Source organism: Maylandia zebra, linkage group LG6 (assembly GCF_041146795.1).
Source record: "Maylandia zebra isolate NMK-2024a linkage group LG6, Mzebra_GT3a, whole genome shotgun sequence".
Taxonomy (NCBI): domain Eukaryota; kingdom Metazoa; phylum Chordata; class Actinopteri; order Cichliformes; family Cichlidae; genus Maylandia; species Maylandia zebra.
Genome location: NC_135172.1, coordinates 222434 through 244831, shown reverse-complemented (window position 1 = coordinate 244831; position 22398 = coordinate 222434). Strand labels below are relative to the sequence as shown.

At 40.4% G+C, this 22398-nt stretch overlaps 1 protein-coding gene across 2 annotated transcripts in view; it reads right to left on the bottom strand.

The window, feature by feature from the left end:
* The window catches only part of p2rx3b (purinergic receptor P2X, ligand-gated ion channel, 3b), a 37863-nt gene that overhangs the window by 9802 nt on the left and 5663 nt on the right, over window positions 1-22398 (bottom strand). For both annotated transcript variants that reach the window (XM_024800041.2, XM_076884487.1), the window contains 8 exons: window positions 19515-19587; window positions 19286-19379; window positions 11794-11871; window positions 9809-9950; window positions 9117-9253; window positions 3334-3427; window positions 3006-3071; window positions 543-620 (listed from right to left, as the gene is read on the bottom strand). In XM_024800041.2, the coding sequence (XP_024655809.1) occupies window positions 543-620; window positions 3006-3071; window positions 3334-3427; window positions 9117-9253; window positions 9809-9950; window positions 11794-11871; window positions 19286-19379; window positions 19515-19587 (762 nt within the window). The remainder of the gene's footprint in view (window positions 1-542; window positions 621-3005; window positions 3072-3333; window positions 3428-9116; window positions 9254-9808; window positions 9951-11793; window positions 11872-19285; window positions 19380-19514; window positions 19588-22398) is intronic.

Genomic DNA, 22398 nt, shown 5'->3' with positions numbered 1-22398 from the left:
GAGCCAAGGCCATAAGTCAGGCTCGCTAGGAGTTAGGAAAATGTGAATGTTTAGGCTTTTACGACTAGGTGGGGGTCAACAGTGGCTATAAGAGTTTGAGTAATGCTCCACCATTTGGAGATCGATGCTGTCTGTGTGCAGTATTCATCTCCCCACGCATGTGTTCATTAAAATCATTGTTTGACCGAAGCTCTTCTGGACCATTATTGTTTTTGTGTTCACCCTCAATATCTGAACCCGCAACAGTTGTTCTTTAAGCAGGCCTGAAATCTGATTAGTTCAGAAAAGAGAGTCAAGAGTTAAATATGATCTAAGACCCCAAGAATTTGAATGAATTGCCAAAAGTGAAAGGGGTTCAAGCTGGGTGTCCTTTTTAAAAACATTTTTTAAAACGCACTTTTTCCAAATTGCGTTCTGCTGAACTTTGAGCCTTTTTGTGTTTTAATGTAATAATGTTTTAACCTTACATGTCAGCAACATGGTCACCAATAAAAATCAGATAACGTGCACATTAAAACGTGATTAAGAGCTGGGTATTTTACCTCTTCAAATTTCTTGGCCTTGTATTGCTCCGCACCTTTCAGGAAGTTGAGCAGTATGATGTCACACAGCACTGTTCCCTACGTAATAATAATAATGATAATAATTATAATTATAATAATAATAATTACAAGCAAGCCCCTTCAACCTCCAAAATGTCACTTGTCACCACCCCTTGGTCCACAGCTTCATTTCCATTTAGTTTCAGTTCATTTTTTCTGGTATTTAAGGCCAATAAAAATCAAAAGTCTAACCTGATTGAATTTTTGATGATCACCAGTTTAAGATCATTTTCTAGGACATGTGCAGACATCTTCAAGCACAGCTGCTATTTTCAGATTGTTCTCTAGCTGTCTGTTTCTGAACACTGAGCACTGATTTCCCCACTAACCTTGAACTTCTACTGAGAAATAAAATCAACCTCTTTTCCAACCTAACCAAAATTTTGTGTGAAGCATCATGGATGCTTTACCTTTTTGTCAATATTCATCAATTTGGGACTTTTTTTAATCACACCTCAAATGTAACCCATTATGTATTTATTTAATAATCCTGGCTTCCAAATATAAGTGGCCTAAATAAATATATTAACTTCCTAGGACCTGGCGTCCACATATGTGGACATCACATTTTGGGATATCTAGACCAAAATACAAAATGTTGCTCTACAAGGGCCTGATTTCCAATTACGAGGACATTATACTGCCTCTGTTCTATCAAAATTTAAAGCAAATATCCTCATATGTGGATCTCATTTCTCTCAGAAAGAAAAATCAGGTAAAAAAAATCTGGTAATTCTTTGTTTTTACATTAATCAGGTCCCAAACAGCCTAAATAGCAAAGAGAGTTTAAAAATGCATGCCATGAAAGAGTTCGGGTCTAAACATAGAAAATCTATTGTAAGTTTAGAAAACAACAGCAAATAAACTAATGATATGAATGTCCCTTAATTTGGAAAAATGAAGCGGTGTTGCACATGTTGGTTGTTTCATCCTGAAAACAAGCAGTTGCAGATGTTTGATATATTTTTGACTGACAACGATGACACTAATGGATCTTCTCTAATTTCAGATGCAGAAAATGCTCATGAACTCACTTTCATGAGCATTTTCAAAACATTCTTTAAATCTAAATTAGAAAGTAAGAAGAAACAATAATGGTCATTGAAGGGAATTACAGTAATAAAGAAAATTGGAAAGATTGTGGTCCAGGAACTTCTGATAGGTTTTAATATGTAATAAAAGGCTTTTATTTTCATGGGATAGGGACACCACACACACAGTGGTGCGAATACATGTTTGCCCCCTTCATGATTTCCTATTTTTTTGTATGTTTTTCACACTTAAATGTTTCGGATCACCACACCAATTTAAGGGGGGGCTGTAACTCAGGTGGTAGAGCAGGTCACCTACTACTTGTAAGGCTGGTGGTTTGTTCCCCTGGCTGGTCCAGTCTGCATGCCAAATGTCCTTGGGAAAGATACTAACCCCAAGCTCCTCTCTGATGCATCCATTGGAAAATGAATGTGTGTGAATGTTAAATAGAAAAAGCAGTTATAGTGGAAAAGTGCTCTGTAAGAACCAGTCCAGGTACCAAGATAACACAAGTACACAAAATGAAGGTATTTATTATTACGGGGAAATAAAACCCAAACCTACATGGCTCTGAGTGAAAAATTGATTGCTGACCAAAGATACCCCAAAGGTGCTACAACGACTGATCCAGCAGGTCACAAAAGAGCCCAGAACAACATCCAAAGAACTGCAGGCCTGACTTGCCTCAGTTAAGGTCAGTGTTCATGACTCCGCCATGCAGGCCATTGTTGCCCAGATGGCAGAGTTCAAAGACGAAACCCACTGCTGAGCAAAAGAACCATAAAGGCTTGTTTACCAGAAAACATCTTGATGGTCCCCCAGGCTTTTGGAAAAACACTCTGTGGACTGACGAGACAAATGTTGAAGGTGTGTGTCCCATTACATCTGGAGTAACAGTAACAGCATTTCAGAAAACATCATACCACAGTAACATATGTTGGTGTCAGCGTGATGGTCTGGGGCTGTTTTGCTGCATCAGCACCTGGAAGACTTGCTGTGGTAAATGGAAGCACGACTTCTGCTGTTTACCAAAACATGATGGAGAATGTCCGCACATCTGTTCAAATTCCCAACCAGTTGTTAGGCTTAGGGGACAATGAACTTTTCACACAGGGCCAAGTAGCTCTGGATTTTTTCCACTTAATAATAAAGACCCCTTCCTGATTTTTGGCTTACATTTGAGGTGTAAGCTGCTTCAAAGCCACCTTCAGTTCTTAGACCAAAATTTTTTATGTCAGGCTTTCCATTTTCCTTTTTAAAGGGTAGAAAAAGATAAGAGGAAAACTTTTGCTTTTTAGAATTGACTAATCTTAACAAAACTCCTGAATTAAACATTTATAACGATTTGATTAAATCTAAACGTTAACTCACCACTCCCACTGATGTAAAGGCTGCAACCATGTTAATGAGTGTAGGGATCATGTTGAACTTTCCTGCCTGCAAAACAAGAGTATGAGTCAGGTTCAGTTTCCTGGAGAAGATCGGTACAAAAAAGTCCTGGTGTTTTGTGTTTTCTTCTTTTATTCACAAACAACAACAGAAACATGACAATCAAGACTATAGATGTATCATTTAAAAATATATTTTAAAAAATTACACACATATTTATATTCCTGTATCATTAATGTGTTTGTGAAATAAAGGTAACTGGATGTAAACTTCTTTATTCAGTGAACTGACAGTGAAACTACACACTCACATTTCCATTGACCAAGACGTCAAACCTGATAGCATAGGCTTTGACCAGAGTGCGGTAGTCAGTCCCATTTTCCATCTTAAAATACTTTGCAAATCTAAATAGAAAGAAACATCACATCATTCTTATAGTGACATCTATTCTGTTCAATTTACTAGAAGGTTCATGAATGATCAATAAAACAAGACAAAAAAACACATTTCTTGTAGACATGTAGATATGATTAGACAAAGATCAAACACTGTTTTTATATGCCACAATTAAAGCTAGTTTTTACTTAATGCTATTTGGCCACATATAATAATGGATTGCATTTATATAGTGCTTTTCAACCGCTTTACAATTCCACTATTCATTCAATCTGAATAATAAATAAAGTTGCGTATAGGGAGTCCACCAACCAGTTTTTGTAGGATCATCTATGTTAAAATTCATGGACATTATGTATTGTAAAACTTTAGAAATGATATATCGAGTGATGAAAAAGAATGTTCCACTTTGTATTCTAAGTATGTTTAAACTAAGAGATGGAAAATATGATTTGAGGGGGTCTTATAAGTTTGAAATACCTAAAGTGGAAACCAATGTTAGGTATAGATGTGCCAGTTTTGGGAGTGAAATTATGGAATGGACTTAATGATGAACTGAAGATGTGTTTTTCTTTGTCATTTTTCAGGAAGAATTTAAAAATTGGTATCATTCAAGCTTATGGAAATTTGGTTTGATGAATAACTTTGTGTTGATTTCATTTCTTGATTTATCATTGATTTATTTTCAAACTGTTATATAACTTATTTGTCAATGCTATTTATTTTCTTGGCTAAGGATTTGATTATTCCTATGGGGTAAAGGATAGGATAATTATAAGCCACAGGCTGTATGATTGAGTACTTTTATGTAAAATGATAATCTGTGTTGTTGACCGAAATAAATTTCACTTCACTCTCACACACTGGTGGAGGCAGCTACAGGTGTAGCCACAGCTGCCCTGGGGCACACTGACAGAGGGGAGGCTGCCGTATCGCGCCATCGGCCCCTCTGGCCAACACCAGTAGGCGGTAGGTGAAGTGTCTTGCCCAAGGACACAACGAGCGAGTCTGTCCGAGCCAGGGCTCGAACCGGCAACCTTCCGATTACAAGACGAACTGCCAACACTTGAGCCACGATCGTACCTTATCGTAACTTAAATATACTGCTCCAAAATACAATTAAAAGAACAGTTTTTATCAGAGTACAGTCAGTTAAACTTCTGAGGTAATTACCTGGTCAGTTGAGTACCAAAGGAGTTTATCAGTTTCAGCAGCTTTGGTGTTAATGAAATAATCAGCAGGCATAGTTTTACAGGTGGAGGCCACTGACATTTGTCCCTCCTCATCTTTTCTGACTGTTTTATCAGTATTTCTGCATTTGAATAGGGTGAGCATTGCTACTGGTAGCATGAGGAGATACTTGGACCCTACAGAGGTTGCACGGGTAGTACAACTCCTCTAGGATGGCACATCAATATGTGTCATTGCCAGAAGGTTTGCTGTGTCTCCCAGCACAGTCTCAAGAGCATGGAGGAGAGTCCAGGAGACAGGGAGTTACTCTAGGAGAGTTGGACGGGGCTGTAGAAGCCTTTAACCGATCGGGGGGACTGATATCTCCTCATTTGTGCAAGGACAAAGAAAATGAGCATGTCCAAAGCTCCACAGGATGCCCTCCAGCAGGCCACCAGTGTCAATGTCTCAGACCAAACAATTAGAAATGGATTTCATGATCGTGGCCTGAGGGCCCGACGTCCTCTACTGGGCCCTCTGCTCACTGCCTACCACAGTGCTGCTCATGCTGCACATTATGCTTTACAAATTAAAATGCACAAAAATGATGCAATAAAAGAGAAGGAATAAAACCATTAGACACAAAAACCAACTACAACAACAATGACTAAGGCTGTTAAAACAAAGAGAGGTTTGGGTCAGTGTGTGCTAACCCAAACATGTGTAGATCTAATATGTAGAGGCAGACTCTTCCAGAGTCTGGGACCTGCCACGGAGAAGGCTCTGTTGCCACCAGATTTAAGACTGTGAAATGGATAGCATTCGTTTTGACCTGGACCTCGTGGTTCTTTCTGGAGCTCAGACAGGTAAGAGCAGGCTCGACTGTTCAGTGATTTAAAAACAAAAAGTTAAATTTGGATCCTATGAGGAACAGGAAGCCAGTGTAGAGAGGCCAACACTGGGGTCACAGGCTCCTTCCTTTTAATGCCAGTTAGCAGACGAGCGGCGGCATTTCGGACCAACTGGAGATGATAAAGAGAGGCCTGTGCAGAGAATGGCAGTAATCTTCACATAATGAAGAGATGAATAACACACTGAAAGACATTAGCTGGAAGGTCTGGCTTTACCTTGGCTACCTGTCTCAGATGGAAAAAGCTAGATCGGACTACTGCGCTCACCTGCCTACACAGTTTGAAGGAAGCATCACAGCACACCGAGGTTTTTAACATTTGTCTTACAGTGAAAGGATAAAAGGCTCAACATCAAGAGGGCAGCAGGGCTGCTACAACCCAGAGTTAAGAAAATGTCATTAAAACATTCAAAAGTGCTGTCTCAGTGCTGTGTAGTGATTTAGAACCAAACGGAAACTTTTCAGAGATCTCATTAAGATCAAGGTGAGCCTCCAACTGTAAGCAGATCACTGTCTCTAGAACTTTTGAAAGAAAGGGGAGCTTCAAGATTGGCCTGTAATTAACCAGAACAGTTGGGTCCACAGTGTGATTTTTAAGAAGAGGCTGTTTAAAAAATGATGGGACACAAAGTGTCAATTAATTTCTGGATATAAAGCCCAATTATGTTTAAGGAGGTTTGGGGGGAGACGATCTGATGGGCAGTGTGATTATCTTAGGCGATGAACTACCACGGATCCTTAACTCAGGGAAACAGGCTCAAACTGCTCCAAGACAGCTGAGCACACAGGAGGAACACTGACGATTTTTTTGGCATTTTTTACTGACCAAGTTTCAGCTATTAGGTCTTGTGTCTCGTCACCTACTGCCTCACACATACTAAGCTCCAACATTATTACTTGTACTGATGATATGATTAGGCTTGTGGCTATTTGGTAAACAGAGAGACAGTCCCTAAGTATCTTTATAGAAACATACATCCTATCCTTCTTCCATCTACCTTCAGCACATCTACAATCATGTCTAAGGGTGCACCTATGTTCACTGAACCATGGCTCTGACAATGGCTTAGCGCAGACAGTCTGAGTGGAGTCCAAGATATCAGTGCAGGCTGAAGGACAGATATTAGAACAGTCCTCAAAGTTCTCACAGCTTCCGTTAATTATTCCAGAATCAAGACATGCAACAGAAAACTGAGGCACTCTTAAAGTATCGGGTGTCCAGCTTATCCAGAGAGAAGTGCAGCATTATAGTGAACGTGCACACATCCATCCATTTTTTATAGCATCATGGAACACAGACAGATTCATCAGGCTGTTGCAGTCCGGTTAGGCTTGATCTGCCCTAAATATCAGCAGGATTTCAGTTTTCACATTTCCTGCTGGATGTTAGTGAGCTGTTGTCGTGGTGCTTTGTTTTCAGTTTTTGCTTCCCTTGGCTCATCTGCTGCAGTCTAGTTCACCTGTGATGTGTTCTCCACACTTGTCTTGGCCTTTGTCAGTTTGTCTGTTCACTGTTCCCAGGATTGTCCAAGATTTAAATTCCCTTTGTGAACTTTATGTTTGTACTTGGTATCTTCATCATCAGCCAATAAACAGCTTGCTTTTTGCTGAACGCACCCCGCCTCCATGCATCTGCATTTGGGTCCTCCACACAAACACCTTGTCTGCACGCTGACTTTCCTAATCAAACCTACCATCTTGTAAATGACCGTACATTTGTTGGTTGTAATTTCTGTTGTCTAAAAACTTTAAACTGTCTAATGAATTGTGTCTTTTTCCAATTGTCAGCATTTATATTGACAGTACCTGTTCTAAAGACACTGGAATACTGATGCATTCATCAGAGGATAAATGAGCATGTGTGAGTGTTAGACGTGCTGCTTAGGCACAGCACTGAATGAATTTGTGTCGGGTGGTTAACTGGAGTAGGAAATACCTATATTAGCACCAGTCTATTTACCAGTTTCCTAACAGTGGTTATAACTTTAACAGTTACGCTGATGACACTCAGCTGTACATCTCCGTGTCTCCTGATGACACCAGACCAATGGATGCTCTTTTTAACTGTATCTTGGATATAAGATCTTGGATGGCAGAAAACTTTTTACAGCTTAACCAGGACAAAACTGAAGTTTTAATCGTCGGTCCTGAGGCTCAGAGAGAGAAACTCTTGTCTAAATTAGAGGCATTTTCACTATGTCCTTCGCTACAAGTGAAAAACCTGGGTGTTATTTTTGACTCTGAGCTTGGTTTTATCCCACATATTAAACATGTGACCAAAATTGGATTTTATCATCTAAAAAATATAGCCAGAGTCCGCCCTATTCTCTCTCGGGGCAACACGGAGATGCTGATGCATGCTTTTATTACCAGTCGCATTGATTACTGTAATGCCCTGCTCTCTGGTCTTCCTAAGAAGAATATTTCAACTTTACAACTCTTGCAAAACTCTGCAGCTCGTGTGCTGATGAAGACCAGAGGGCGGGCCCACATTACACCGGTTTTAGAATCGCTGCACTGGCTCCCCGTGTGTTTCAGGATCGATTTTAAAGTTCTTTTATTGGTTTTTAAATGTCTTAATGGTCTTGGGCCTTCTTATCTCTCAGATCTGCTTTTACCATACGAACCCTCGCGGACCCTGAGGTCCTCTGGTACTGGCCTTTTGATTGTCCCTAAAGTCAGGACACATACTCACGGAGAGGCAGCCTTTCAGTGGTATGGTCCTCGTCTGTGGAACAGCCTGCCGGAGGAGCTCAGGGCCGCAGAGAACGTACATGTTTTTAAGAACAGGCTCAAGACCCACCTTTTTAATTTAGCTTTTACTTAGCGTTTATTTATTTTATGCTTATTTATTCTATCCTGTTATTCTATTATTAATTCAGGCTTTACCTAATATTTATTGATTTTATTCTTATCCATTTTTTTATCTTCTTACTCTATTTATATTTATATTGTAACCCGTTCTTATTTATTTTATCTTTTTACCCTGTATATATCCTATTGTGGCATATCTCCAGTGTTTCCTCGGAGGGGGCTCTCTGCACCGGGGCTGTGATCGACCGTGGCTGCTGGGGCTCTGGGGGTCCTCTCAGCCTGGCTGGGGGGCTCCTGCGCCTTCCTCCTGCTGTGTGCCCAGCCTGGAGGTCTGTGACCGGCTCCCGGTGCAGACGGCTCCCTGTGATAGTGTTTCCTCACCTGGCTCATATGTGCCCAGCCCAATTTCACTCTCTAAGTGTGTGTGTGTGCGTGTGTGTGTGTGTGTGTGGGTGGGTGGGGTGGGGGGGGAGATATGTGTGTATTCACATCATTTATGTTAATGAGAGTGTGGGGAGTGAGTTGGAGGGTGGGGTGGGCTGCTTTTAACTATGTAAAGCACTTTGTGCTACATTTTTTGTATGAAAAGTGCTTTATAAATAAAGATTGATTGATTGATTGATTGATTGATTGATTGATTGATTGATTGATTGATTGATTGATTGATTGATTGATTGATTATAATTGCAGCTGAGAAAATCAGAGATTTTGATTTTTCTGATATTTATAGTAGTCTCATATTTCCTCTGTAAATGTGGAGTTTCATGGTCAGTCAGAGTCTGCATATTTCTTGGCATTAATACCTGAAATTGTAGCCAGGTGAGACAGTGTTGTTCTGTGACATAGCATCCAGTCGGGTGAATGAGTACGAGGGGTTACAGTGGTCATCCGACTTGTCCAGATCGCACATCCAGCCGATCTTTATTCCAATCACTCCTCCCTGACAGAAGTACATACAGGCTTTATTGTGTAAGTGACACAATCACTTCAGGTCCAGTCTTGCTACTTTGACACATGTAAACGACTTCCTTTTCAGTCACTGGGTTAGTTCAGCTGACTCCCTGCAGCACCTGTGGGCAACGACCTGGTAGCAGCTCCTCCAAGAACTACTTTTAAGGTCTGCTTTCTGTTTGCATTTGCACTATGAAACTATGAAGCCTCTTAAAGACTATTCACTACCAAACAGGTTGGAGGCTGACTTGTGGTTCCTAGAGTTTCTAAAAGTTAAATGGGAGGCAGACCTGTTAGCTATGAGGCTCTTCTCCTGTGGAACAAGCTTTCAGTTTGTGTTCAGGAGAGAGTCCCTCATCTGCTTCTAAAATTAGGCTTTATTAAGTTTTTTCTTTATAAAGCTTATAGTTAGGGCTGCATAAAACTGAAGTAAAGCAATAGCTAACCAGCACTCGTAAGTCAGTTTCCATCCTGGTAAAATCCCACCAAAACCAGTGGACACCCCCCCCCCCCCCACACACACACACACAGGCTTGGTCTGTACATGTTCTGCCAGATTAGTGAAGTTCTGCTGGGCGTAGCGGACGACATCTCCCACTCTGAAGATCGGGCAGTAGGTGTTGTTGACCATGTCAAAGTTACACTCACTGATATATTTTTTCGTGATGTTAGGAAGGAAGTTCCCTCTGCCAACAAACACATCAATATGTCAGCCTTAAATATGACAATCATTCTAACAGTAAGATTTAATCATTTCTGGGCTCGACACTAACTTTTGTGGCACCTGCCCTTTGGACAAGTACATTTCCTCTCAGTTGGCCTGGTACAAAGTCCTTTGTCTTAAATGAAAATGTCTAAAATATTACTGCATGTTTTGGTTTGCAAATGACTTCAGTAATGTCACCAAATGATCACCAAAAAGTACATGCTACAGCTGTGCATAATGGCCACATGCCAAAGCGTCTCTGAACTATAATTGTGCCATTTTCAGATTGACTTTTACAAAAGTATAATTGTGGCTTAACTCTGAACAGATACAGTGACATGAAAAAGTATTTGCCCCCTTTCTTATTTTCAAGTTGCTTCATATTTGTCACACTTGCATGTTTCGGATCATCAAAAAATGTAATATTAGACAAACATAACTTGACTGAATACAAAATGTGTTTTTTAAGTCATGATTTTATTAATCGGAGGATAAATGTTGTTCGATTATGTACTACTGTGGTTAACCGCTTCTTTTGGAAAGCAGAGTTCACTTTGTTCGACTCAAATCTGATTAAAGCCAGAACTGTTGATTCAAGAAATTACCTGATTACCTGTCTAACAAAGTGAAGTAGCCTAAGAGTTCTCAAACAGCAGCATGCCAGTACCTAAAGAAACAGCTCAGAATCAAAGTCATTGATATCTGTCAGTGTGGAAAGGGTTACAAAGCAATTTTCAAGGGGTGGTGCAAAGATTGTATTTCTTTTGGAAGGTTTGCATCCCATTAAAGGTTTGGTATGATGTGCATTTTGTAAAATACACATCAAACATAGTGGTGATGGTGGTGTGATGGTCTGGTCACTACCAAAAAGTCCTGAAGCAGACTATTCAGCCAACAAGCTGTGCACTCGGTGCAAGCAGGACATCCAAAACACACCAGGAAGTCATTCTCTGAACACCAAGTCAAATTCCCGACTTCTGCCAGATTGAGATGCTTTAGTGTGACCAGTTATCACAAACTCTTCATTCCAAGCCTTGCTGCCAACGTAGCAAAACCAGTTATTAGGTTTAGTGGGCGATTTTCTCCACACAGGCCAGTTTTGAACGGTTTTGTTACATTTATAAAAGAAACAATCATTAAAAACCTCATTTTGTATTCACACAAGTTATCTTTGGCTAATATAAAATATGTCTGATGATCTGAGACGTGACAAGTATGCACAAAGATGGAGACTCCTCCTGTAGCACACACTTCTCTGTGATAATGACATAACAGCTTTCAACTGAATTAGCCAGTGTGTCTCATCCTGTCAGAGCAGGCTGCCGTTGCTCAGTCTGGTGCTTGGCTAACATTACACTTTACATTGAAGCATGAGTGAAACAGTGAATTACACAGATGCTAATGCTAGCTAATTAATGTCACCTGTTGGGGTTTCATCCCTGCAAAAACAGCAGAACCCTTTCCTGCTCAGTGAAACTGATCTCTCCATCTATTCACAGTCCTTAATTTTCCCTTTAAATTGGCGGTACTGTGCAGTTATATCAACACTGATTCATATTCATTTTGCATCCTTGGCTTGAATGCAGAGCTGACAGTGTTTTGCATTGAATGCTTTGCAAATGTCAACTCCAGTGTTAGTGCCAGTGCATTCAGAGTGACAGTTATCGGGGATAAAGCGTTCTCTTCACAACTCAGTAGTCTGAATATAACATTTCTTCATTAAAGTGAGCAATAATGTGAAAACAGAATAATTTGTCCTTGTTAAACAAACAAACAGATGTTACAGACGAGCCTTAATGTCAACATATAAGGGTGTGTGATACTTGGTGTAGTTGAAGGTCGGGAAGCGGATGCTGTTTTTGATGAAGATGGTGAAATTTTCTGTTTCCATCATTGGTGTGCTGCATAGGGGAGAACAGACAAACATGAAAACGTCACACAGAGTCACAGGAAAGACAGAATTTACTTAACATATATTTAATTAAAAAATGCACCGACTGACTGCCGGGGACGAGAACCGGACGATGTTCTCGGCTGGTGACCGGCTCGCTTGTATCATGCTTGTCCAATTATTAGCTCATCCATTTCATGCATGCACAGCACCCACGCAGCAGCCCATGCAAATAGCCGTGCACGCACTGATATGTCCTTAGTGTGGAAGCTCTTCACTGTGAGTGAAGATGCACAGACCAAAGTAAAATGCAGGGGAACCACTGTGATAATGTTCATAAGAACAAACCTAATCAGATATTATACTCATGCAGCTGAACATGGTTATTTTAATTGCTAAAAAATGCAAAGTGGCTAAAACTAAAGCTGGAGCTTGAAGCCAGCCACAGGCTAGCACAAATAATCAATAAGATAAAGCAGGTGTGGGGAACTCCAAGCCTCAGGTGTGCCGTCCCAGGGGGACATCTAAAACCTGCAGGACAGTGGATTGCCCCGCCCCTGAGATAAAGGATCCAGTTATGAGGAAAATGAAAGACACGAATGAAAAAGAGAAACAGGTATCTTTTAAGGCATCTTGTAGGTATGTGATACAAATGTTGCTACATAAATCTGCTGCAACTGCTTTTGTTGGGTGAAGTAAAATAAGACGGATGAAAGCAGAAAAATCTATAACCTGCTGCAGTTTGGCAAAGTTGTAATTCTAATCATTACTTTAGCTATGAAAATAATACCTTACACTAAAGATAAGCATATTTCCTTCTAGTTATTAGAAAGAAAACCAGTATAAACACAAACTGGTTGGTCACACTAACAAAAACGTTGGAAAACAGAATCGGCCAACAAAACTCTGCATTTCTATAAAAATAAAGCTAGAAAAATATAATACACAAAACTGCAGTTTAATAGTGTTACAGACACTACAGTAGGGGTGCTGAAATATTTTTTTTAAAAGTCTATTTTCCCCCCTCGTTTACACTGGTGGACCAAAGTTAGTGATTTATAAAACTTGTCTCTGATTCTGTTCATCTGGATGTTTGAGAAACGTTTCATCTTCAGTCTCAGCTGACTGCAGGTTTCCAACCTTATAAACGGGACATTTGCATGATGACTGAAACTAGCAGCACTGAAGGAACAATGGGTTGGGAGGTCAGTTTCAACACTGACCAGTGAGCATTGGTCTCACTGGTCATGGATCATAGTGTTGCAGAATTGTTCTTGCTATCAGGATAACTGTGACCTCTCACGGTTGATCTGATATCCTCGTGTTGGTGTTGTTCCCAGATCATCATACTAAATGTTGTTCCAGGATCAACATTGCAAGTGACCAATCAGAATGTTGTGACGTCATACCTTTGCGACTTCGGGAAAAACCGGCGTAAAACAAAAAACTGTACTTAAGCTGCGTGAAACCGCCTCTGTCCGCCGATCAACGGACCCTGACCCTAACCCTAACCGTAACCCTTTAATAAACAGTAAGCAGAATTAATATTGTCCTTGCAACATTGGAATTTCATAAATTCACGAATGGCTTGGCGCGCAAAGGAATAACGTCACAACAATGTGATTGGTCACTTGCAATGTTGAACCTGGAACAACATTTTCATGATGGTCTGGGAACAACACCAACACGAGGATATCAGATCATCCGACCTCTCACACTGTCAGTGTTTTTATAAGCATAGCAGTCAGAGCGGGTGTACGCCTACCAGCTCACTGTGTCTTTGGTGTTTCGCTAGCTTAGCTTAGCTCGTAGCCGACTTGTTAGCACCATGGCTACTTCACCTGTCCCTCCTGCACTTTCCTGCTCATTGTGTCAGATGTTTAGTTACTCCTCGGCCTCCTTTAGCAGTAATGATATCTGTAACAAATGTAGCATATTTGCAGCTCTGGAGGCCAGGATTACTGAATTGGAGACTCTGATTCGAACCCTTCATTCACCCGTAGCTAGCCAGGCCCCTGTAGCTGGTGCAGCCGAAGATAGCGTAGGCCCCGCTAGCTGTTTCCCGGCAGACCCCAAGCAGCTGGGGAAAGAGGGCGGCTGGATGACGGTGAGGAGGAAGCATAGTCCTGAACAGAAGCCCCAGGTACACCACCAACCCGTTCATGTGTCTAACCATTTTTCCCCACTCGGCGACACACCCGCCGGGGGTCAAACTCTGGTAATTGGTGATTCTGTTCTCAGACATGTGAAGCTAGAGACACCGGCAACCATAGTCAATTGTCTTCCAGGGGCCAGAGCAGGCGACATTGAAGGAAATTTAAAACTACTGGCTAAGGGTAAACATAAATTCAGTAAAATCATAATTCACGTCGGCAGTAACGACACCCGGTTACGCCAATCGGAGGTCACTAAAATCAATATTGAATCGGTGTGTAACTTTGCTAAAACAATGTGGGACTCTGTAGTTTTCTCTGGTCCCCTCCCCAATCAGACCAGGAGTGACATGTTTAGCCGCATGTTCTCCTTAAATTGCTGGCTGTCTGAGTGGTGTCCCAGAAACGATGTGGGCTTCATAGATAATTGGCAAACCTTCTGGAGGAAACCTGGTCTTGTTAGGAGAGACGGCATCCATACCACTTTGGATGGAGCAGCTCTCATTTCTAGAAATATGGACAAATTTATTAAACTCCCCAAAATATGACTATCCAGAGTTGGGACCAGGAAGCAGAGTTGCAGTCTTACACGCCTCTCTGCAGCTTCTCTCCTCCTGCTACCCCCCCAAAAACCCATCTCCATAGAGACTGTGTCAGCTTCCAAAAAGACAAAAAACAAACTAAAAACCAGCAACAAACAACTTAAACATAAACAATCACAAAGAAAGAACAATACAGTATCCACATCAGAACCAAAGAGTAAAACAGTGAAATGTGGATTATTAAATATTAGGTCTCTCTCCTCCAAGTCTCTGTTAGTACATGACTTAATAATTGATCAACAAATCGATTTACTCTGCCTTACAGAAACCTGGTTGCAGCAGGATGATTATGTTAGTTTAAATGAATCAACACCCCCGAGTCATTCTAACTATCAGAAATCTCGAAGCACAGACCGAGGGGGAGGTGTGGCAGCAATTTTTCACACCAGCCTATTAATTAATGAAAGACCAAGACAGACTTTTAATTCATTTGAAAGCCTGATGCTTAGCCTCGTCCACCCCAGCTGTAAAACTCAGAAACCAGTCTTACTTGTTATCATCTATCGTCCACCTGGGCCTTACACAGAGTTTCTGTCTGATTTCTCAGACTTTATATCTAATTTAGTTCTGAGCTCAGATAAAATAATTATTGTGGGTGATTTTAACATCCATGTAGATGCTAAAATGACAGCCTCAACATGGCATTTAATCTGTTATTAGACTCAATTGGCTTCTGTCAAAATGTAAAAGAACCCACCCACCACTTTAATCACACTCTAGATCTTGTTTTAACATATGGCATAGAAACTGAACATTTAACAGTGTTTCCTGAAAACCCTCTCCTGTCTGATCATTTCCTGATAACATTTACATTTACAATAATTGATTACACAGTGGTGGAGAGTAGACTTTATCACAGTAGATGTCTTTCTGAAAGCGCTGTAACTAAGTTTAAGAATATAATCCACCCACTGTTATCATCTTCAATGCCCTGTACCAACACAGAGCAGAGCAGCTATCTGAACGCTACCCCAACAGAGGTCGATTATCTTGTTAATAATTTCACCTCCTCACTACGTACAACTCTGGATACTGTAGCTCCGGTGAAAACTAAGGTCTCTAATCAGAAGTACCTGACTCTGTGGAATAATTCTCAAACACGTAGCCTAAAGCAGACGACTCGTAATCTGGAGAGGAAATGGCATGTCACAAATTTAGAGGATCATCATTTAGCCTGGAGAGATAGTTTGTTGCTTTATAAGAAAGCCCTCCGCAAAGCCAGAATATCTTACTATTCATCACTGATTGAAGAAAATAAGAACAACCCCAGGTTTCTCTTCAGCACTGTAGCCAGGCTGACAAACAGTCAGAGCTCTGTTGAGCCAACCATCCCTTTAACGTTAACTAGTAATGACTTCATGAACTTCTTCACAAATAACATTTTTATCATTAGAGAAAAAATTACCAATAATCATCCCACAGATGTAATATTATCTACAGCTACTCTTAGTACCATTGATGTTAAGTTAGACTCTTTTTCTCTAATTGATCTTTCTGAGTTAACTTCAATAATTACTTCCTCCAAACCATCAACGTGTCTTTTAGACCCCATTCCTACAAAACTGCTCAAAGAAGTCCTGCCATTAATTAATGCTTCGATCTTAAATATGATCAACCTATCTCTAATAATCGGCTATGTACCACAGGCCTTCAAGCTGGCTGTAGTTAAACCTTTACTCAAAAAGCATCTCTAGACCCAGCAGTCTTAGCTAATTATAGGCCAATCTCCAACCTTCCTTTATATCAAAAATCCTTGAAAGAGTAGTTGTCAAACAGCTAACAGATCATCTGCAGAGGAATGGTTTATTTGAAGAGTTTCAGTCAGGTTTCAGAGCTCATCACAGCACAGAAACAGCTTTAGTGAAGGTTACAAATGATCTTCTTATGGCCTCTGACAGTGGACTCATCTCTGTGCTTGTCCTGCTAGACCTCAGTGCAGCGTTCGATACTGTCGACCATAATATCCTATTAGAGCGATTAGAACATGCTGTAGGTATTACAGGTACTGCGCTGCAGTGGTTTGTATCATATCTATCTAATAGACTCCAGTTTGTGCATGTAAATGGAGAGTCCTCTTCACACACTGAGGTTAATTATGGAGTTCCTCAGGGTTCAGTGCTAGGACCAATTCTGTTTACATTATACATGCTTCCCTTAGGCAGCATCATCAGAAGACATAGCATACATTTACACTGCTATGCAGATGACACCCAGCTCTATCTGTCCATGAAGCCAGATAACACACACCAATGAGTTAAACTGCAGGAATGTCTTAAAGACATAAAGACCTGGATGGCCGCTAACTTTCTGCTTCTTAATTCAGATCAAACTGAGGTTATTGTACTCGGCCCTGAAAAGCTTAGAAATATGGTATCTAACCAGATTCTTACTCTGGATGGCATTACCTTGGCCTCCAGTAACACTGTGAGGAACCTTGGAGTCATTTTTGACCAGGACATGTCCTTCAACGCACATATTAAACAAATATGTAAGACTGCTTTCTTCCATTTGTGCAACATCTCTAAAATTAGAAATATCCTGTCTCAGAGTGATGCTGAAAAACTAGTTCATGCATTCATTACTTCCAGGCTGGACGACTGTAATTCATTATTATCAGAAAGTCCTAAAAACTCCCTGAAAAGCCTTCAGCTAATCCAAAATGCTGCAGCAAGAGTCCTGACAGGGACTAGAAAGAGAGAGCAGATTTCTCCTGTTTTGGCTTCCTGTTAAATCCAGAATTCAAAATCCTGCTCCTCACATACAAGGTCTTAAATAATCAGGCCCCATCTTATCTTAATGACCTTGTAGTACCATATCACCCTATTAGAGCACTTCGCTCTCGCTCTGCAGGCCTACTTGTTGTTCCTAGAGTATTTAAAAGTAGAATGGGAGGCAGAGCCTTCAGTTTTCAGGCCCCTCTTCTGTGGAACCAGCTTCCAGTTTGGATTCAGGAGACAGACACTATCTCTACTTTCAAGATTAGGCTTCAAACTTTCCTTTTTGCTAAAGCATATAGTTAGGGCTGGACCAGGTGACCCTGAATTGTCCCTTAGTTATGCTGCAATAGACGTAGGCTGCCGGGGGATTCCCATGATGCATTGAGTTTTTCCTTTCCAGTCACCTTTCTCACTCACTATGTATTAACAGACCTCTCTGCATTGAATCATATCTGTTATTAATCTCTGTCTCTCTTCCACAGCATGTCTTTTATCCTGTCTTCCTTCTCTCACCCCAACCAATCACAGCAGATGGCCCCGCCTCTCCCTGAGCCTGGTTCTGCCGGAGGTTTCTTCCTGTTAAGTTTTTTCTTCCCACTGTCGCCAAAGTGCTGCTCATAGGGGGTCATATGATTGTTGGGTTTTTCTCTGTATCTATGAAGCGCCTTGAGGCGACTTTTGTTGTGATTTGGCGCTATATAAATAAAATTGAATTGAATTGAAAAGGAATAGTAAAAACTTGCATCAGATGTGGCCTACTTCATATAGTGAATCATATAAGGCTTATATGATTTACTCATGTGGCCACTTTCTCATTACTTTCAGATATTGTTCCAGGAAGTATCCAAAACATACAAGTTTCATTTATCAAATTTTTCTAGGGATCTTATATCTGTTTTCACTCTTGTATGCTTTTCGTACAAGTTTCACACAAGACAGATACAAACTTTATAAGATTTATAAATATCTTTTCCATATGGGAAAGCCTGCTAAAAGGTAGTGATGGGATTTTTGGCTCTTTTTAGAGAACCGGTTCTTTCAGCTCCGAACCGGCTCTTCAGGTTGTTTTGTTGCTTTAATTAATTTATTATTAACAATAATATAAAATTTTGCACAAAAGGAATTACTAATGTAAAAGAAAAAGTGGTTTTATCTATGTATGTTTATATATAAATATATGCGGTGCCCCCTAGAGACAAAACACGTACAAACTCCAAAAAGCACATACAAACTTGGTACTTCCTGGCTTGTGTAGCCACTAGGTAACAAACGCTCACCACTGCGCCCAGCATTCTGGAGCACCGCTGTTGTCTTTTGTACAGTTTTTACATGTTTTGGAGTTTGTATGTGCTTTGTCTCTAGGGTACCGTAAATATACTTTTATTTATTCAATCCACATAAAATGTAATAAATAAATCATATAATACAAAAACCAACTATTCACATTTCAACTTTTAACTATTAAAATTTTCAGCTTTTTCCTTTTAAACAAATTTAAAGTGAAACAACACAAAACACTGCAAACCACAACACAATTAAATATAAATTATAATATGAAAACAAAAAGAAGATGCATATTCTCTGTCATATGGACCTGCATGAATAAACTTTCTGAATCCTTTATCATCTGCAACTGAAAATAGTTGTGGATGATTACTATACCTTTCTAATGTGACGTTGTTGTCCCTGGCTCTCTTTCTCTCTCCTTCCCTCCCGCTCTGTTCCTGTGCTACTGCGAGTGTAACTACTGCCCCTCCCCCCTCTGCCCAGTGCAAAGCACACGGCTTGCATGCGGAGTGAAGCGGAAAAAAGTGCGAGAGAGAGAGAGAGAAAGAAAAACCCCACGGCTCGCGATAAGGAGCATCGTTCACTTCAAAGATCCGGCTCGTGTCGTTTGCAACCGACACATCACTACTAAAAAGCTCTTTACCACATGCAGAGCATCATCTTACGGCTTGATGGTGTCGATCTCAGCAGGACACCAACCCTTAATCTCACACGTCTTGATCATGGCATTAAAAGGAACACACCTCCCTGTAGCAATTCCTGAGTAGAAAAGAAAATACAGGTACAAGGTCCAAAGTAAAACACTTCAACATATTAATGCACATAAATCTAGTCATCAACAGATCATTTTAACGTGAAATATTGTTACTGCATGATAAAGACAAAGTATCTCACCATAACTTGCCGGCTTATTGATGTGCTTTGTGCAGTTTCTGTCGTCTGTACAAAGAAACTTTCTTTTTTCACTCTGGATAAAATACAGTGACATGTGAAGAGAACATTAAAGCTGCATCACAGCTGTTTTACAGTACAGTGTTTAGTTTTTTACATCCCTCAAATACGTGCATACATTTTATAATTAATTTTTAATTTTCTCATCATGTGCAGCAGTTGTATTGACACCGACGTCTCTCTAAATCCACTCACATAGCATAGCATAGCATAGCATAGCATCTTTATTTATAACGCACTTTACATCCAACTATGTTGACCAAAGTGCTACAAATATAAAACAGAGAGGAAACAGTTTAAATTACATATAAAATATCTTAAAATTAAAAGTAATATAATTAATAAGAAACGTATTAAGAGACATCAACAAGTCCTGCTGTGCTAAAAGCCAAGGTAAATAAATATGTTTTAAGACGTGATTTAAAAACAGATAAGGAAGGTGCCTGTCTAACATGTAAAGGCAACTCATTCCACAATTTTGGTGCTGCCACAGCAAACGCCCGATCCCCTCTGAGCTTACGATTAGTCCTGGGCACACTCAGGAGGAGCTGGTCTGCCGACCTGAGGGACCGGGAAGGTATGTATGGATGAAGAAGCTCAGAGAGGTACACAGGGGCAGCATTGGACAAACATTTAAAAACAAATAAAAGCATCTTAAAATGGATCCTAAAATGCACGGGCAGCCAATGAAGTGAATATAAAACTGGGGTGATATGCTCGTATCTATGAGTGCCAGTTAAAAGGCGTGCAGCAGCATTCTGGACTAACTGCAGTCGAAAAACAGAAGACCGACTCACCCCAAAATAAAGAGAATTACAGTAATCCAGCCGAACGGTTACAAAAGCGTGGATTACTGTTTCAAATTGCTGTCTCGTAAGAAAGTGCTTAATTTTGGCCAGTTGCCTCAGATGAAAGAAACTAGACCTTACAACCAACCCAATCTGGCTTTCAAGCTTAAGCTCAGGATCCATTTTAAAACCCAGATTAACAATCTCTGGTTTACAGAATGATTTCAGGGATTGCAAATCAACACACGGAACAGCAGTGGAGGCAGGTCTGAACACCATTACTTCAGTTTTAGAACCATTAAAACAAAGAAAGTTTAGCGCCAACCACGACTTGACGTCCTCCAGACATGTTTGTAAACGATTTACAGACGACCCATCTTTCTTTTTAAGAGGAACATAAATCTGGCAGTCATCTGCATAACAGTGAAACGAGAGTCTGTGTTTTCTAAAAATTGAGCCCAATGGAAGTAAATAAAGTGACAACAGGATAGGGCCCAGAATGGAACCCTGTGGTACTCCGTGAGACAGCGGAGCTCGGGAGGACTCACAGTTTCCTAAGCAAACTGAAAAGGTTCGGTTTGTTAAGTAAGACCTGAACCATTTCAGAGCCACACCTGTTATACCGACACACTGCTCCAAACGTGAGATTAAAATTTCATGGTCTACAGTGTCAAATGCAGCAGTTAAATCGAGTAAAATAAGAATGACACTTTCACCAGAATCACATGATAAAAATATATCATTAAAAATTCTTAAAAGTGCTGATTCAGTGCTATGCATTGCTTTAAAACCAGATTGAAAAATCTCCTGAACATTTTGTGCATTCAAGTATGAGATCAATTGGTCATATACAATTTTTTCCAAGACTTTAGATAAAAAGGGCAGCTTAGATATTGGTCTAAAATTCTCAACAGCGTTTGTATCTAGCCCAGGTTTCTTAAGAAGTGGTTGCACAATTGCATCTTTGAAATTCTTTGGAACCACACCTGAAGTAAGGCTGCTATTTAAAATGGTTAAAATGGTTGGACCTATGGTAGAAAAAACTTCTTTCAGAAAAAGGGGAGGGATAGGATCATAAGGTGAGCCTACAGGCTTTAAATGAACTACCACCTCCTGTAGCTGAGCAAGAGTAACCGACTCAAACTGTTGAAAGACAGCTGAGCAAACTGGAAGATCAGAGGGGTCAGATGTGGGCAAAATAATCTGCGCCCTAGCCGAGGCTACCTTGTTTATAAAGAAGTGCAGAAACCTTTCACACATTTCAAGTGAAGGCTCAAAACTAAGAGCAGAGGGAGGGCTTAAAATAGTCTCAATTGACTTAAACAATATGTGTGGTTTCTGATAATTCACCATAATAATATTTGCAAAGTGTTTCCGCTTTGCTTCTTTTATTGTAAGCTGATATAAGGCCCAGCACTCTCTTAAACTTTGTAAAGAGACCTGTAAGTTATCTTTTTTCCATCTCCGCTCAGCCCTACGACATTCACGCCTCGCAGCACGGGTTTCATCGTTCAACCAGGGTTCAAGCTTTGTCTTAGGATGCTTAATTTTTAGAGGAGCAACAATATCCAAGACAGTCTGACAAGTGGTATGAAACCAAAAACTGAGTTCCTCTACGTATTGGAGTGTCTCAGGAATGGAGAACTGATTATAGTAGGTGGAGAACCGTGCTGCCGTGGAAGAATTTAACAAACGAGATGTCTTTGCAGGGACAAGCCCCCTGAATTCATTTCTAGATAAAGAGATGTCAAACAGAACCGGCATATGATCAGAAAAAACAGGATCGGAGACTTTCAGATTAAAAACAGGCAATGAGTAGGCTAAAACCAGATCGAGAGTGTGGCCACACTGTTGCGTGGGTGCAGACACACATCGAACTAAATTAAAGGAATCAGTAAGATTCAAAAAGTCTTTAACCATGGGCTTATCTGGACAGCACACATGAATATTAAAATCCCCAACAATAAGAAAGGAGTCATATTTTATCGTGACTTCAGTTAGAAATGCAGCAAATTCCTTTATATCTTTATATCACATCA